General features: G+C 41.4%; 1 protein-coding gene across 10 annotated transcripts in view; it reads left to right on the forward strand.

Annotated features, from left to right (window-relative positions):
- Window positions 1-18,342, forward strand: part of limch1b (LIM and calponin homology domains 1b) — a 166,530-nt gene that overhangs the window by 116,392 nt on the left and 31,796 nt on the right. For all 10 annotated transcript variants that reach the window (XR_008909262.1, XR_008909261.1, XR_008909263.1 and 7 more), the window contains one exon: window positions 9,311-9,563. Coding sequence is in view for 7 of the 10 variants with exons in the window: in XM_056769816.1 (XP_056625794.1) it covers window positions 9,311-9,563 (253 nt within the window). In the remaining 3 variants the exon portion in view is untranslated. The remainder of the gene's footprint in view (window positions 1-9,310; window positions 9,564-18,342) is intronic.

The raw sequence follows: 18,342 nt of genomic DNA on the forward strand, positions 1-18,342 counted from the left end.
TATTTAGCTGCGACACGATCAAAAAGGTAGAAGCAGCAACAAGTGTCCCTCAAATCCCAGAGGACAAATAAAGAAGCTTGTAGATTTCAAACCCCTTTACTGATGGAGAAGGTGTTTGCAATATATGAATTATCTGTGATCATTTGACTTGTCAAGTATTCAAAGAAGAGACTTTTTAGAGAGTTGTCAGAGATTTGGCTGACCGGACTCAGTTAGGAAGAATGTTCCACCAGGAAGGAGTTGTGAGAATGAGCCGGAAACCGATTTGAGAAGGCAATACAAGACGCCCTCTGTTTGCTGAACGCAAGGTTCTTGATGGGGTGTAGGAGGTTGTGAAAGTATACCGGTGCAGATCAAGTGATAGGTGGGAAAGCACTATGAAGCTTTTAGGATGACTCTGCTAGGTACGGCTAACTTCACTTCGGCTCAGTTTGCTTTTCAAAATCAGTTAAGTACCGCTTCAAGGTGGATGGGGGTTATAAACCTATCGTCATAGTTGCGCGACCACTATTGCTGTAAGATCATTGTGAATGCGACAAACACACGCACAACACAGGAGATATATGGAGCAGGAAAAAAAATACTGCTAAAAATACGAGAGAGTTTGGGAAATCTTACAGCAAAGAGCAGACAACGATCATTTGGTTTGCTTGATGGTGCACGAGGGTAAGCTCATGTAGCATTTAACATTGTGTTGAGGGTCTCAATCTCTATATTACTGTCAAGAAGCATATAACGTAATGGCAGTATTATGTATTAAAATGCATATTCATGTATTCCAAATTCAGTGACACTGGTAATGATTCTCTCCGCCCAATCAGTGAGCTGTGTGTAAACATGTCACTTTTTGGTATCGATACAGTATGCTTGGAACCTCAACCAAGGTGATACTAAAAAAAGAAACAGGTACTATGTACTGTACCCAGTGGAAAACCCCCAAAAGTGAGCTGCGCCGCAACATACCATATAGTACTATGCAGTGGAAAAGCACTATTGGTGACTTGAATCTGAAATGGGCTTCAACCGGTAGCCAGCGGAGAGAGATGAAAAGGGGTGTCACATGAGCCCTTTTGGGCTCTTGGAAGACGAGGCGTGCTGCTGCATTCTGAACTTTGCTACATACTTTCAGTTTTAAAATTTCACATATAAAATTTAATCTTAATCTAGAAAAGTAGATTGAGAACAAGAGATTTGGAATTTGAAGGTTGTGATGTGCGAAGCAACGACACATACTCGGAAATAGAATGTTATCTTTATCGAAAGTAGTGGTAATGTCCGTGTTCCTCGAGGAAGCGTCTCGATAAGATTGTGTCCGTGGCGATTCTGGGTTGAAGTTGCACGGTCCTGCCAGCCGTTTCTCGTCAGTGCCTGAAGATACACAAGAGAGACAACACTCAGCATAACAATATCTGAGGGAGTCGTGGCTCCCCGTGTGATATGTGGCAGCAACTTTTATAGCCGCTGTGAGTCCGCCTTAATTGGCAACGACCGGCAGGTGTGCCGCTCTGACGATCTCCGTTTCCATGGCGACACTGATTGCGCCAGGGGTGACTCGTCACACCCCCCTCAAAGTGTCCCCCTGGTCCTGTGGGACGTCCTGCGGAGAGATGGAGAAAGTTAATGGGAGCGAAGGGGGGTGTTACCAGTTGTCCATCCTAACCATATCCTCGGCGGGCTATCGGCATTGCCGTGGGAGGACCCGGCCCGATGTATCACTGTGAAGTGGTAGTCCAGGAGCGTTAGGAACCACCTCGTGACCCTTGCGTTGGTATCCTTGGCCTTGCTCATCCATTGGAGGGGTTTGTGGTCGGTTACCAGGTCGAACTTGCATCACAGCAGATAGTACCTTAGCTCCAGGACTGCCCACTTTATGGCCAGGGCCTCCTTTCCACCGTGGCATTCCGTGTCTCCACTGGGGTGAGCTTCCGACTTATGTACACCACGGGGTGTTCTGCCCCGTCTTTGGTCTGAGACAGTACGGCTCCTAGTCCGTTGTCTGATGCAACTGTCTGGAGGGTGAAGGGGCAGCCAAAGTCCGGGGCGTGCAAGACCGGGTAGGACGTCAGCACCTCCTTCAGGGTCTGGAATGCTCTCTCTGTCTCTAGGTTCCACTTCACGTAGTCCGGCTGCCCCTTCCTGGTCATATTCGGTCAGGGGACTGGCTATGGACGAAAAATGGGTGTTAAAGCACCTGTAATATCACACTAGCCCCAGGAAGGCACGTACCTGGGATTTGGTGTGGGGAGGGGGGGCTTCCTGCACGGCTTCCACTTTCTTGGTTTGGGGCTGGACCCCCTCCGACCCTATACCCCAGGTACTGGGCTTCGGCGAGTCCAAGATGACACTTCTTGGAGTTCGCTGCTAAGCAGGCCTTCCTGAGGTCCATCAGCACTCTCCGCAATCTGTCCAAGTGGGAGTCTCAGGTCCTCGAGTGGATGACGAGGTCATCAATATACGCGGCAGCATAGGCTTGATGGGGCCGTAACAAGATGTCCATCATCCTTTGAAAGGTGGCCGGTGCCCCATGTAGCCCAAAGGGTAAGACTGTGTATTGCCAGTGTCCGGAGTGCTGAACACTGTCTTTTCCTTGGAGTCTGGAGTAAGGGGCACCTGGTAGTATCGACGAGCCTCTTGTACCTGGTAGGGCAACTGTCTGATGATGACCAGATCTCATGTTGGGTTATCCGAGTCTGCCCGAGTTTGTCGGAGAATACATCTAGGAACCGACTGACCAGGGATTACAGATCTTTCTTCTGGACGGGGGACAGATGTTCCTCCATCTGGACCACTGGTGGTTCAGTCTCTGCGAAGGCCGGCATCTGGGTTGGGGAGGATATCCACTTCTTTAGCAAGTTGATGTTGGACAGCTGTTTCTCCCTTCGTTGTCCAGGCTGGCGGAGGCGGATGTTGACTGCCCCTATCCTTTCCACGATGGTGTAGGGTCCTCTTCATGAGGCCAAGAACTTCGATGTAGAGGTGGGGGTCAACAGTAACACCGATCACCAGGTTGGAACTCTCTAGGTTGGGTGGGCCTATCATATCACCGCTGTTGGGCGCGCTGGGCCTCGACTAGATGTTCTTTGACCATTGGCATCACTCAGTCTACCCGAGACCGCATCTGTTTGATGTGCCCTATCACACTGCGGTGTGGTGCTGGCTGTTGTTCCCAGGCGTCTCTGGCAACATCCTGGAATCCTTGGGGTTGACTGCAATAGAGCAGCTCGAATGGGGTAAAGACGGTAGACGCCTGGGGCACTTCCCGGATCCCGAATAGCACGTAGGGTAGAAGTAGGTCCCAATCCTCTGCCACCACTTGGCGGAGCCACGAGTCCGTCCGTCTGGGGGTGGTACACTGACGTCCTGAGTTGTTTGACCTTGAGTAGATGGCAGAGGTCCGCCATCAGCCGGGACTTGAATGGGGTTCCCTTGTCAGTCAGGACTTCTGTGGGGATACCCACGCAGCTGATCAGCAGGAACAGCTCCTTGGCTATGGCCTTGGCTGTGGCCTTCCACAGAGGCAGTGCTTCAGGGTATCTCGTCTGTGCGGACTGGGGCGAGGACTTCTGTTGGGGTTACTTCTGTTGGTAGGTAGGGCAGCTCTGGCAGAACCTTTTTGCCTCCGCCTCGAGCCCAGGCCAGAGAAACCGGTCCGTGATGTGTTGAATGGTATTCGCTGTGGCCAAATGTCCTGCCATAGGGTTGGTTTTCGCCAACTTGAGAACCGTTTCAGGGTTGCGGTTTTCTCCGTTGACGACTCTGACCTGGTACCAGCAGTTCCGCAAGCGAGCGTCCTCTCGCTGTTTCCTCCCGAACGAACCTCCTCCAGTTACCTGCTGAAAAAGATTTGCAAATACGTTAAGGTTGGGACCCTCACCCTCCCGTTCACTTAGGAAGGGCGCCAGGATCTTCGCCCATTCCGCTCTGTCCCACAATTCCCGTGTCACGATGACTTCAAACGTGTGGAGGTAGGCCTCGATGTCATCTTGGGAGGTGAGTTTGGTCAGCAAGTGGTGGGCGGTGGTTCTCGCAGCCGGAAGGGGGAGTCGAGGCGCTGCAACTTCTCTCAGAAGACCCAGGGTTTGGTCGGCACTCTCTTGCCGCTGGGCCAGCTGTTCCTTGAAATGTTACTGCCGGACCACCACCTCGGCCAATCTGTAAACCACTTAATCCATGGCTCGGCGGTCAAGAAGGAAAGTGAGAGAGAGCGAATAGTTGTCCTGGATTTTAACGCAAACTATTTTAATGACTGGGTGACAGTGGCTTTTATAGGTTAAATTATTTTCTTTATGAAATGATATGAAATACAGCTACACCAAGTTGTATTGCTTTAGCAGATTTTAAAGGGGAACTCCAGCAGAAAAAAAACTGCCTTAAATTATTCACCCTCAAGTCATTCAACAAGCATCGGTCTCAAATCAACTCAACTTTATTTACATAGCGCTTTTTACAATTTTCATTGTTACAAAGCAGCTGTACATGAGACACATTGAATACAAAAAAAGACTTATATGCAATATTAATTATGTCTAACTTCTGAATTCTAAAGCAGCCCCCCCAGCCAGGCAAATAGTGCAAAACAATATGCAAACGGTGGCGAGGAACCCAAAACTCCAATCGAGAAAAAAAAACTCAGGAGAACCCAGGCCCAACCAGGGGATTCCATTTCCCCTCTGGCAAAAGCTGCTGCCTCTGCACAAGCTCAACAGTGCTTGCACAACAAGGCTAAATAAAAAATAAATAAACTTACTAATAAGGTAAATTATAGATTTAAGGTTATCATAACAATCTAATAGCATTTGAAGTGTTGTAGAAAAATCGTGTCAAGTTGCGCGTCCTTTATCCAGCTCTATCATCTCAGCTCTTGTCAGGTCACCGCTTCCCATTCTCAGCTCTGCCATCAGGTCTGGGCATGAACTGCATCCTGCGGTAACCTTGAATCAAAGAGACAAGACTGGCTGAGAGTAGAGTACTGTTCTGCTCTCTTTGATGCAACAAGTACATTATTTGTTGTTGGATGTGTTCCTGGTTCCGGTTGATCTAAATAATGCAGCCTAAATCCTCTGAGGATTAATATTATGGAAGTGTAGTGTATGCAAGATTAAAAAGATACGTCTTTAGTCTAGATTTAAACTGACAGAGTGTGTCTGCCTCCCGGACAGTGCAGGGAAGAATATTCCAAAGTTTAGGCGCTAGATAAGAAAAGGATCTACCACCTGCACTTGATTTTGAAATTCTAGGTATTACCAACTGACAGGACGCCTGAGAGTGTAATGCATGTGGAGGATTGTAATACAACAGAAGTTCATTCAAATACTGCGGCGCTAGACCATATAGGATCCATAGGTAATAAGCAAGATCTTAAAGTTAATGCGATGCTTTATAGGTAACCAGTTCAAGGTTGACAGAACCGGGGTTATATGCTCATACTTTTTTGTACGTGTAAGAACTTGAGCTGCCGGGTTTTGAACCAGTTGCAGTTTTTGTAATAGGCCTGCAGGGCAACCACCTAAAAGTGCATTACAGTAACTAAGCCTTGATGTCATGAATGCATGAATTAATTTCTCTGCATCTGACAGTGACAGCATATGACGTAGTTTAGATATATTCTTAAAATGGAAAAATGCAATTTTACAGTTGTTGGCGACATTTCTCTCAAATGACAGATTACTATCGAATACAACGCCAAGATTCTTAGCTGACGACGAGGATTTTATGGAGCATCCGTCAATAGTCAAGCAGTGTTCTTGGTTGTTACGTATGGCGGTTTTTGGTCCAGTAAGTAACACTTCTGTTTTGTCCGAGTTCAGTAGAAAAAATTTTTTACTCATCCAGTTTTTTAAATCAACTATGCATTCTTTATTTCGATGGAACTGCTGGGTTTCATGAGGCTTCGAGGAAATATACAGTTGAGTATCATTAGCATAACAGTGAAAGCTAATTCCGTGTCACTTTATTATATCTCCTAGAGGTAGCATATATAATGCGAAGTGCAGAGGCCCTAAGACTGAGCCCTGTGGTACACCGTACTGGACTTGCGTTAATCCGTTCATCTTCAAAATGAAAATAAAGATTGTTTTCATGAGGGATCGGGAGCTTTCTGGCTCCTGGTTATCCATCTTACATTTTGCGTAAATGAGGACAACGCCATTTTTGAGCTGTTTATGTTTTTACTTCGATTGAGCCACTATAGCTAATGGCAGTCATATTGCAAAGGAGACGAATGTGCTGTTCTTACTGGCTAGTTAATATTTATTATGGCACCCAAAGGTACAAGCGTAATGTGTGATTAAGACGTTGCCATAATAGCCGGCACAAAGGCAAAAAAAGTCTACAAAACATTTGCTTCTCCCATAATACACTCACCAGAGCTGAATGTGGATGTCGCGCACCCTATAATCTGCATCCATTATTCATGATTTTAGCCTACTGGATGTCCTTTCTTCTGGACAATTGACCTACTTGACTACAATAACTAATAAACAATTACTATCATTTATTAATAAACGTTCAAAGGCAGGGAGTTTAAGGGGAGAATGACAGTTAAAGGGCTGCAAATCCGGATGTTTTCTGCAATTAAAAATAGTCAGTTTTATCCCCAGAATGTCTCTGTAAAGTTTCAGCTCAAATACACCACATTTCTTTCATTACAATATGTTGAACATGGCCATTTGTGGCTGCAATGGAAAACGCGCCATTTTTGTAATTCTCTTTAAATGGAATGAGCTTCTGCTCCCCTTCCCGTATGCAAAATAGGAGGTAGACAATTACACATATGCTTTGGATGACATCAAGACAAGCAATATGGTGGAAAGCGCAATTACGTCTGTAATGCCCTGTCATACCAAAACCATACACTAACTGCAAAAATCACCTTAATGCCTTGTTCATAAATAGGAATTAAATGGAAAATACAAAATCGTAGATAGAACAACATATGCTGACCATTTCCTCTATTGAATGTTGGCCATTGATGATTAATCATTTCCATGCATTTACTAACAGACATAAACACGGATATAGGCAAAAACATTCATTCAGAGTACTTGTATATGACAGACAGGTATGTAACCAGGTTTTCTTACGCTGTGAGTTTCAATTTCTGCTATAACTTTCATTTGTTGTAATGAATAAGTTTTACAGAAATGATGTCCTTCTCAAGTCTTCTGAACCGATGGGCGAGATGCGTTTTACCACTAACAATACGACCCAACACCTGTCTTTGGACAAATGTAAAGTCTCAGGTTGTGAGACCGATGTGTCATACTTACTTCTTCCAGAGATAATGCTTGATTGGAACAGCTGGTACTGATCCTCTATTGGCGAAACCCATGCTATACTGACCCTTGTTGACTCGCTGCGATACCGGGAGCTAGCAATACATTCGGCAGACAGGCAACTTTCGGGAGCCTGGTCTTCCGGGCGTTCCCGACCAACGAGCCTAGGTCGCAGCGCCTCTGGGCCACCGGGTCCCGGAACTATCAATCATTCTGGGTATCGGGAGCTCTAGCTCCCGACCTAGGAGTCGCATCGTTCGGAAGCACCTGCGGACACCTTTCGAATGAGTCTTTCGAAAAAGTATTTCGGGACTGGAGATATGGACCAGTGAATGTTGGTTTGTCGATCCGAAAAAAGTAAGTTCTTACCGAATCGAATGCAAAGTCGTCATCGTCCCACCCAGGACTTTCGATCGTTACTAACTCCGGCTCCCGCGTTGATCGAACACAAGGTCTTTTATGTTCCACTTTACATCCAACAACAGGACACATTTGTTGTTTCTTAGACATTTTTGTCGCTTGCTAGTGCTTCATTTGCTCTTTCCTGAAAATGGCTGACAGCGTGTCTCTGGCGGAGGGTGGAACTACGCGGTCATAAGATGGAGTCTGTGAGCGGTCATGGCCAGGCGTAACCACTGTGACATCAAAATGTTAGGGGGATCCCCAACAGCCTGTTTTGTTTCACAGTTGTGGTTTAAAGGACATTACAAAAAGAAGAATAGATGGATTTGTATAATTACAGGATGTTTCTGCACATACACTGGCGACTCAATTTCTGGTAGAAAAACATTTAAAAGTGCATTTTCTGGGTTAGCGGTAAAATATCAGATAACATATAAAACATATTTAGCACAGCTAAGATAGTATGCAAATAGTGGTATTATAATATTAGCAGCAGTTAAAATTAAGCTGTTAGAATTTTTAAATGTATTTAGCCATTTAGCAGTTAAAAACTTAATAGGCTAAAGCAATCCTACCTGCCAGAGGATCGCAGCTGTATGCCAAACAGTTACAGTACTTGCCCTGTCATTACCTTACATTTTCATTAATTTGGCAGACGCTTTTATCCAAAGCACATTTAACATTTTGTTAACACATTATAAGGTAGGCTACTGCTAGCCTTACCCGGCCATGCTACTCGGAGAATTGAAGCTGAAGCAAGCAAAGGAGAGAATGAACAACATAAAATATTGTCTATATTTAAAAGACATAAAAACCGACAGTTATTGGTTAGGATGTTTTGAGTTGTTTTTAGAAAGATACGATGGATGCTGCAGCTCGATGGAGACTTGCGAGACAAGAGAAACCAGCCGTCTCCATTTTTCAGTTATTAGTTGTCAGAATCCAGGAATGTTGGTTCCACTTTGACTGGTATTCACATCTGCTTTTAAAAACATGAATTTTTAGTCTGTCATGTATACATTTCGACAGACTTTCCCACTGTGCATGTAACTTTACTGGTTCATCTGTATCTTCAGAGGTGATTTAAAAGCGATTTGACGTGCTCCCGTGGCAACACACTTCCATTATTTTCGACCGGCCGGCTAATAATACGGAAGACTTAACACAAAAAGGAAGTACGTCACATCGTTAACATACGCTTTTAAAAATAAGGTGGATAGACAGCAATGACTGTTATAATAGATAATAGCTCTTTAAGCTAATGTGATTAAAAATAGCTGTTTGATCATACTCAAGTGTGCTTGAATATTGTTGGCACAGATTTAACTTTCATTACTTTCTGTCCAGACAATCCATATCGCTTTTGCCTTTTGTTCATTAAGGCTTACAGACAAAAACAACAAAAGGATTTCGATAATTTACTCTTGAGTTTTACTGTTCTGTTTTATTTAACCACCATATTATCATGTATTATAATTTTTAAAATCTTATTGTTTTATAACAAAAGATGTTCATTTTCTAAAGAAAATGTTTTGTTTACCTGCTTTTATCCCACAACACCACAGTGCAGTTATGACAGTGGAATGTGATATATAATTATTTCAAAACCGTTTTAAATGACTGTCTAATTGCAGACCACGGGAGTGACTCTGAGTGCGACACCCCCCAGAGGAAGATGCCAGATGTGGACAAGGATGACATGCTGGTGCGTCGAACATCATGCTGCGAGCAAAGGACGGCCGTCCCTTTCAACCAGTACCTTCCTAACAGGAGTAATCAGACTTCATACCTTCCCGCAGCAGAACGATACCCACGTGTCGAAAGAGAGGAGAACCGAAGGAGCTGGAGTAATGCCACCTCACCTGTTGGAGGAGAGAGACCTTTCAGGTAAATTATGTTACATCGATGAGAGAAAGTCATATATTGCTTAAGGGATATTAAATTGATTTTATTTGAAGTAGATCAGGATGTTAGAAATGGTGATTTGCTACTGAAATAAATCTATGATTTTGCTCAAAGATTTCTGAGAGTTTTTTTGGAGAGTAGGTCAAGGATCGGGTTTATATTTTTTAGGTATATGTCAAGTCAATTTTATTTACATAGCGTTTTTCACAATTTCATTGTTGCAAAGCAGCTTTACACACATTATAATAAAAAATGATAATAGTTATAGATGAGTAAATAGAATAGAATACAGTACATGGTATTAAAATACCTGGTATTAAAGATTTTTAACTGAATTTAACTGAAATAAATACTATGTAGGATCGTTAGAAACTGTAAGTTGATCAAATGAAGTATATTATTTTAAATATTATCTCTACAGGAAACTTTAAATTGCAACATGACAGATCAATTTGCAAAAATACCATAACATGCAAATAGAATGTAAAAGTATAAATTAAAGGCACTTTCTTCACAAACTTACAATGTGAATATGAATGTGAGCAGTAATAATGTAATTTTAACTGCATTTATTTTGGTTATAATTGATAGTTTTATTTTGATTATTATTATTTATTATGAATATTATAAATCATATTTATCATTTTGTAGTCTTTTATATATACAGTACATTGTGCAGCCGTTCACCTTTCAGTATGCATCAGAAGGTAGAGCTGACCGTATCATCTTGTAAGTAATTGCAGTTTATGTACAGTATATACTCTTGTTCACAGTCAAAATGGTAAAAATTAAATAACTCGTTTATTTTAAGTACAGTACAGTATAAATCAACAGCAAAATCAATAGTAAATGTATACAACCTTATTGTGCTCTGGTTTCCTCCCATTGCCCAAAGACATGTAGGTTAAGTGAAGATTCTAAATTGTCCCTCCCCCGACTTATGTGTGGATCAACTTGTTTATAAGACAGACTTGTTTGTATAGACTAACTAGTTCTCTCCATGAATATAGCCTTTGATGCTGGAATGGTGTTAAGAATGAAACAATGAGTAAATAAATATCTAGACCACAAACTAAAATACAGTTTGTGTTGCAGAATTTGCTTGTTTCATGCGAAATAAAGGGAAACAAATTGGATTCATCCATGCCGGTCATATTTTTTCACAAATTATTTTGGATCAAGAGAAGTGCATATACAATTCAATTCAATTCAAGTTTATTTATATAGCGCTTTTCACAATGTGTATTGTTTCAAAGCAGCTTTACAGGGGCAAACAAGAAAAACAGAAAAGTTAAAACACAGCACAGTGCATGGTATTTATACAACGAGTAAGTTCATTCTAATAAATAACATCTAATTTCTAAATAAATAAATGAATGAATGCAGTCTCCCGGTGAGCAGGCCAACACTGCCCTGCTGTGGCGAGGAACCCAAACTCCAATGATTGATTAATGGAGAAAAAAAACCTCGGGAGAAACCAGGCTCAACCGGGAGGGCCAGATCCCCTCTGACGTGTCATAGCTGCACTCAGACTGGTGACATGTGATTTTAGTTTAGCATTTAATACCAAATATTGTAACTTCAGCATTAATAAGACAAATAGTCCGTCTTTGCTCTTGGTTGGGGATGTAGTGGTCTGAGCTGGGATGGTCCGATGGTCATATTTCTCTTGGCAGCTGGTGGAATTGCCTTAGATGGAGCTGGGATGGTCAGTCAGTCTGCAGCTGTATCTGGTGTAATCTCAATTTGGGGATGGGCATCTGTCGGTCGTCTGGACATGGTGGAACTTCTTCCTACCTCGGGATGGGCATCTGTCGGTCGTCTGGACATGGTGGAACTTCTTCCTACCTCGGGATGGGCATCCCGAGGCAGAGGCAGAAAGAGAATAAAGAGAATAATTAGCGTAGCTGCTGTTCATTAACTATGCATTAAGTGAAAGCTTGGCTGAAAAGATGTGTCTTTAATCTAGATTTAAATTGGGAGAGTGTGTCTGACCCTCGAATAGTATCAGGAAGGCTATTCCAGAGTTTAGGTGCTACGTATGAGAAAGCTCGTCCACCTTTGGTGGATTTTGTTATTCTAGGTATTGTCAAAAGTCCTAAGTTTTGAGATCTCAGCGAGCGTGATGGGTTGTGACGTGATAAAAGCTTTGTTAAGTAAGTAGGGGCTAAACCGTTCAGGGCTTTGTAAGTAATTAAAATAATTTTAAAATCAATGCGATACTTAATGGGTAGCCAGTGAAGCGATGATAAAACTGGGGTTATGTGATCGTATTTTCTTGACCTAGTAAGAACTCTGGCAGCTGCATTCTGAACTAACTGTAGTTTGTTTATCGATGATACAGGACAACCACTAAGTAGAGCATTACAATAGTCAAGCCGTGAGGTCACAAATGCATGAATAAGCTTTTCTGCGTCTGCAACACATAAACTATTTCGTAATTTGGCAACATTTCTAAGGTGGAAGAAGGCTGTTTTTGTGATATTTGAGATGTGATTTTTAAATGACAGGTTGCCGTCTAATATAACGCCTAGGTCTTTAACTGTATTTGTTGGAGTAACAGTGCAGCTTTCAATTTGCAGGCTGTAATCGGAGATATTCGGTTTACTTAATTTTGGTGCTATAAGTAATATTTCTGTTTTGCTAGAGTTTAAAAGGAGGAAATTACTAGTCATCCAATGTTTTATGTCCTCGATGCACTCTGCCAGTTTGGATAGCTTAAAGGAATCATCTGGTCTTGATGAGATATATAGCTGAGTATCATCTGCATAACAGTGGAAGCTAATTCCATGTTTTCTAATAATGTTGCCGAGGGGCAGCATGTATATGGAGAAAAGCAAGGGTCCTAAAACCGATCCCTGTGGTAATCCATAATTGACTTGCGTAAGATTTGACGATTTCCCATTTAAATGGACGTATTGATATCGGTCTGTTAAGTAAGATCTGAACCATTGCAGTGCCTGTCCCTGAATACCGATATAATGGTGTAAACGATCTAGTAGTATTTTATGGTCTACAGTATCGAAAGCAGCACTAAGGTCAAGCAGGACTAAGAGTGAGATGTTTCCTTTATCTGAAGCAATAAGAAGGTCATTTGTAATTCTAACGAGCGCAGTTTCAGTGCTGTGATGCGGTCTAAAGCCAGACTGAAACTTTTCGTGCATGTCATTATTTTGTAGGAAGGTACACAGTTGAGTTGACACTACTTTTTCTAGTATTTTAGACAAGTACGGGAGATTTGAAATCGGTCTATAGCTTCCAAGTTCATTTGGGTCTAAATTTGGTTTTTTGATAAGAGGCTTAATTACAGCCAGTTTAAAGGGTCCTGGGACATGTCCTAGATTAATAGACGAGTTGATTATGTTACAAATGGGCTCAATTACAGCAGGTAGTAACTCTTTTAATAAAGTAGTCGGAATGGGGTCTAATAAGCATGTCGTCGGTTTGGATGTTGCAATAATTTTAATTAAATCTTCCTGATTTATAGGAGAAAAACACTCTAGCTTTTCTTTTTGGGTGACGGTTGAAACTAATTCTTCCGACAAACTTGGAGGTTTGGTTTTAGCTATGTTGTCTCGTATTATTTCGATTTTCTCTGTAAAAAATTTCATGAATTCATTGCTACCAAGGTGCGGCGGAATACCCAGGTCAGGTGGAGTCTGTTTGTTTGTTAATTTAGCAATTGTACTAAATAAAAACCTTGGATTGTTTTTGTTATTTTCTATGAGGTTACGGAAGTGCTCGGCTTTTGCTGCTTTTAGTGCCTTTTTGTAACAGCTTGCACTCTCTTTCCATGCAATTTTAAAGACCTCTAATTGGGTTTGTTTCCATTTTCGCTCCAGTTTACGCGTTTCTCTTTTTAGGGCGCGAGTGGTGTTATCATACCATGGTGCTATGTTCTTTTCATTTATCCTTTTTGACTTCATAGGTGCGACCGCTTCTAATGTATTAGAGAAAATAGTGCCCATGTTGCTGGTCATGTCATCGAGCAATTTTATATTCGTTGGAAAGGTTATTAGAGAAGTCAGATCTGGCAAGTTCTTTACGAAACTATCTTTAGTAGTTGAGGTGATTGTTCTACCTTGTCGATAACGAGATATACAACTGATTTCTGCAGTGCGCAGTGTACATATTATAAGATGGTGATCGGAAACATCGTCGCTTTGAGGTATAATATCGATATTGGTTAGATCGGCTCCGTGAGATATAATCAAGTCTAGGGTATGATTAAGGCGATGAGTAGGTCTATTGATGTATTGTGTTACACCACAAGAGTCTAGTAGTTCTTTAAACGCCACAGCTAATGGATCGTTAGCACTGTCTACGTGGATATTAAAATCTCCAACAATCAGTACTTTATCGACGTTAACCAATAGATCCGATAAGAAGTCTGCGAACTCTATCAGAAAATTAGTGTAAGGCCCAGGGGGTCTATACACAGTAACCAATGTAAGAGAGACCAATGATTTTTTACTTTTGTTTGGAACTGTTATGTTCAACGCAAGCATTTCAAATGATTTAAATGTATGCATTGTTCTCCGAGTAACGGTAAGAAAGTCTCTAAAGATTGTTGCGACACCACCACCTCGACCAACCGTACGTGGCTCATGAATATAACCGTAGCTTGGAGGAGTAGACTCATTTAGACCAAAATAATCATTTGGCTTAAGCCAGGTTTCAGTGAGGCAAAGTATATCAAAACTGTTGTCTGTGATCATTTCATTTACAATAACTGCCTTTGAATTTAGTGATCTAATATTAAGTAGCCCAAACTTTAGGCGTCGGTTTTGCTCATTAAATATATTGTCTTTTGGTTTAATCATGATAAGATTTTTTCTCTGACTTTTAAATAAATTATTATTTGGTTGTATTATTCGGGGGACAGACACAGTCTCTATGCATTTGAAAGCAGTAACATTCTTAACAGTTGGGTGAGAAGAACACAGACTGTAGTTAAAATTTGTACTTACTAGTCAAATGGTGCGTAGCGTCTTTGAGATGTTGTCAGACAGAATTTCCGCTCCAATGCTGCTGGGGTGCAGCCCGTCGGGGCGGAAAAGCCTTGGTCGCTCCCAGAACAGATCAAAATTATTTACAAAGAGCAGCTTCTGTTCAATACACCATGACATTAACCAATTATTAAGCATAAATAGTCTACTGAACTTTTCGTTCCCTCGTCGGTAAGTTGGAAGCGGCCCTGATACGATGATCCTCGCCGTGGGCGATGCGTTGCGAACAGTATCGACCAGACTCCTGAAGTCCCTCTTCAGGATCTCCGACTGCCGCATTCTCACATCATTCACCCCCGCGTGCAGAACTACGGCTCCTACTCTTGCATCCTCCTTCAGAATCGCAGTTACCTGCGCAGACACATCGAGAACACGGGCGCCAGGAAAACAGTGAGTGCGAACCTTACCTTCATTGAAGGAGGCGCGTACGTTCCGGACGATTGAGTCTCCGATGACCACAGCGTTGGATTTCGTCTCGCAGAGGGCGGCAAAGCGATTTCTCGTAGAAATCTCGAAGACCGGTCGCGGCGGTGGGGGAGAGGTCATCGCTCCGGTCCTGGATTTCGCCTTCCGCCGTGTGTGTGCAGGTGCAGGAGTGAAGTTCATTTCGGCTCGTCGTGATCTTGAAGCCTGGGCTCTGTGCATAGAAACACACGGAGTAGAAGTGATAGGAGTATTACAATCACGTCGAACACTTACCGCAGCTTTGCGAGCGTCAGCCCGGGATGTTTCCATCGCCGTTTTACGTTCTCGCAGACGTGTTTGCCTCTCGAGTAGATCGTGGATCTGCTTCTCCAATACTTCCAGTTCTGACTGAAGTGCGAAGAAAGATTCATCATCTGCACTCAGAGGTAACGTTAAACACATATCTGAATCATTAGCCATTAGTGGTGTCATAATGAGAACAGTGAGTTAAGCAGTAAAGGCAATATTCAGAAACTAAAGGCTGGGAATGCTAACAGCCTGAGTGCTAATAGCGAATGATCGTATAAAACAAATCTATCTGTGCGTTATATGACGATATTTGGTATGGGATACACTTAAGGATAGGTTTAACCCTCTGTGAGTTATCAATTTACAATATAAATATTAAGAAATAACAGGAATAAACGATATATTTAGAAAAAGTTTGACGGAGCTCTGTCTCAAACCACGCTCTCTCAGCAAACAGGAAGTGATTAGGTCCAGGTGTGTCCAATCAATCCAATCCAATATATACAGAATATGTGAGCACTGTAAAACAATATAAAATCGTCATCAGCAGAACTTACCTCATACTGTAGCCTACATGCACTGAAGAAAACTGTCATCAACTTTACATATGAAGAAAAATAACGTTTTTATATTAAAAAAAACCTCACATTTGGTGGCCATAATGTATCTCGTGTCATGTGCCTCTTACACTACGTTTTATTCCAAAGTGATCATCCCTATACCTACTCCCTTGAAAGAGTAAAGCTTTTGATGTGTAAACTCGAGATGGAAAGATGCAATTTTATCACTTAATCTTGTATCTCCTCAACCACGGGTATACTTGACTTTTTACGTCCGTGTCAGTATCGTGCCAAACGCATCCACACAGCTTGAGCATACTCAATCGCAGATAGTACGTCACCGAGTTGACTCAGCCGATTCAACATTTTGTTGTGCATGTGCTGTTGTACTTGCTGAACTATACTTCTGCATTTAATCTTTCCATTTAAAATGTAATTGGCAAAAAGAGCAATAATAACAACATCATCTTCTCCTTATTTGGAGTGACGTTTTGTATTGTATCCCCTTCTTGAAGGTACCTTTGGAGGGCAATATATCCCATTTGGAACTCACCCCCAGTGTGTCCTCCATTTTGTATCTTGTCTGCCATTTGCATCATGTCGTTTCCTGTTACAGTTTGTTTGTAGTTATTTTCTTGATTCCCTTTTCCCTGTTGATTATCTCACCTGGGCTGTCTTGTTAATACTTTTACCCCTCTGTATGAATAGCCCGTGTGTTTCCCTTGCTACTGGTTTGGTTTGTTTGTTTTGATGCGTGTTTATGTGGCTGGTTCCTTGTTGTTTTGCACCCTTTTGTATTATTAAACTCTACTGCTGCACTTGCAACTTGTTTTTGCACTTATTTGCAAATTAACCTAACCTAACATGCATTTTTAAATGCCACTGCACAGCTAACTGTACCATAAACACCTAAACCGCATTTGTAAAGCGTACATGTAAACAACAAGAAATGCCTTTAAATGCTGCACTGTGTACTTTCCTATTGTGTGTGTTATGAAAATAGCCTCTCACAATCCACACAAGGAACAGCCGACCCACCCAGAGGAAGGCAGGGAATGTGCATGTTTCCTGTGTTAAGAAATTAACTGAGTTCAGCTTGGCACTGTTTGAAATAATTGAGTATATTGTGGCCCAAAGGAGGTTTACAAAATGAGAAACACCATACGAAAGAGATTTGTCAAATAATTAGAAGGTGAGCCACTGCGCAAGCATCAAATATTTATTTTGGTCAAAACCATAAGAATTTATCCTCGGCAAACACATTCTGCCTGTGCTACAGATGACAATAAAACCTCAAATCATCCAGGGACATATCTAGGGTCCATAGTGTCATCATGAGTTTATTGTGGGCTCTTTTCAAGCAAATTAATAACATAACAAGAACGCCCTAGCTACCACATACATTAGTAATATACTGGCAACCTCCCACTGTTTTTTTGGGGAAATATAAAAATCTAGTATGAGTAATGTAAAATTGCAAACACTTCTGTCCCATTTTTCAGAATTTAAATGTCATCATATAATCAGAGATGTTTGTAAGAAATTGCTCCCTCATCCATAAAACAACGTTTTATAGTGGTTGCTTTTGACCTTGAAGAATGGTACAGTATCTCAATATAGTTTCACATAACTTTAAGATAATTCAATTTTTTAAGCTAAAAATTCACTGAACTGCTCAATAACATTTATGTATTTTTATATAAAAGATTGTATACGTATAGGTTTCTGCTGTCAGCAGTGCGCTGTTATTTTGTGTAATATACTTTATATTGACAAATCTCTTCGGCACAGAGTTTAATTTAAATGATATGAAAATATTAGAAATTACTTGGTACAAATAGAAGTAGGACAACTTCTATTAAAAATGTATAAATTTGATCAGTTGCAAGATAATTACTATTTAATTTTTATCTTAAATCATTCCAGATTTCAAACTAATAGCAAACATTCTTAGTACTTACTGCTACACCAAAGACTGATAGAAAGATACACTGTAACCCAGATAGAAATATGGCTTTTGTAAAAGAGAATGTGTTGTTTTTTTCATTTTAACCTGTAGGAATTATATGGTTTCACACCCTGAATTGCTTTTAAAAAATGCAAAAAAATTAAAAAAACTTTTCTATTTGCCAATACAGTAGGGAAGTTACCAGTTTGAATTTGTTCACAATTGCGAGGGTAAAGAAAATGATGTATGTTTGAGTTGCTCTCATGCTGGTTGGCTTGTAATAGTGCCAGTGCTCTTTGGCATAAGGCAGTGAATATTTGTGGGTATTGACTATCAGTTGATGGGAACCAGGAGCCCTTGATTAAGTCCCTAAACACTGACCACTTCTTTTATACTTGAAGATGAAAGGCTGAATTTAGGGTTCTTTATCTGACATCTGAATATTTCAGATGTGATTTAAAAAAGTATACAACACGTTAACCAGAAGCCAAATGCACATTTTACTGTGCTGAAGGATAATATTTTTCTTC

Source organism: Triplophysa dalaica, chromosome 16, assembly GCF_015846415.1.
Source record: "Triplophysa dalaica isolate WHDGS20190420 chromosome 16, ASM1584641v1, whole genome shotgun sequence".
Lineage (NCBI taxonomy): Eukaryota > Metazoa > Chordata > Actinopteri > Cypriniformes > Nemacheilidae > Triplophysa > Triplophysa dalaica.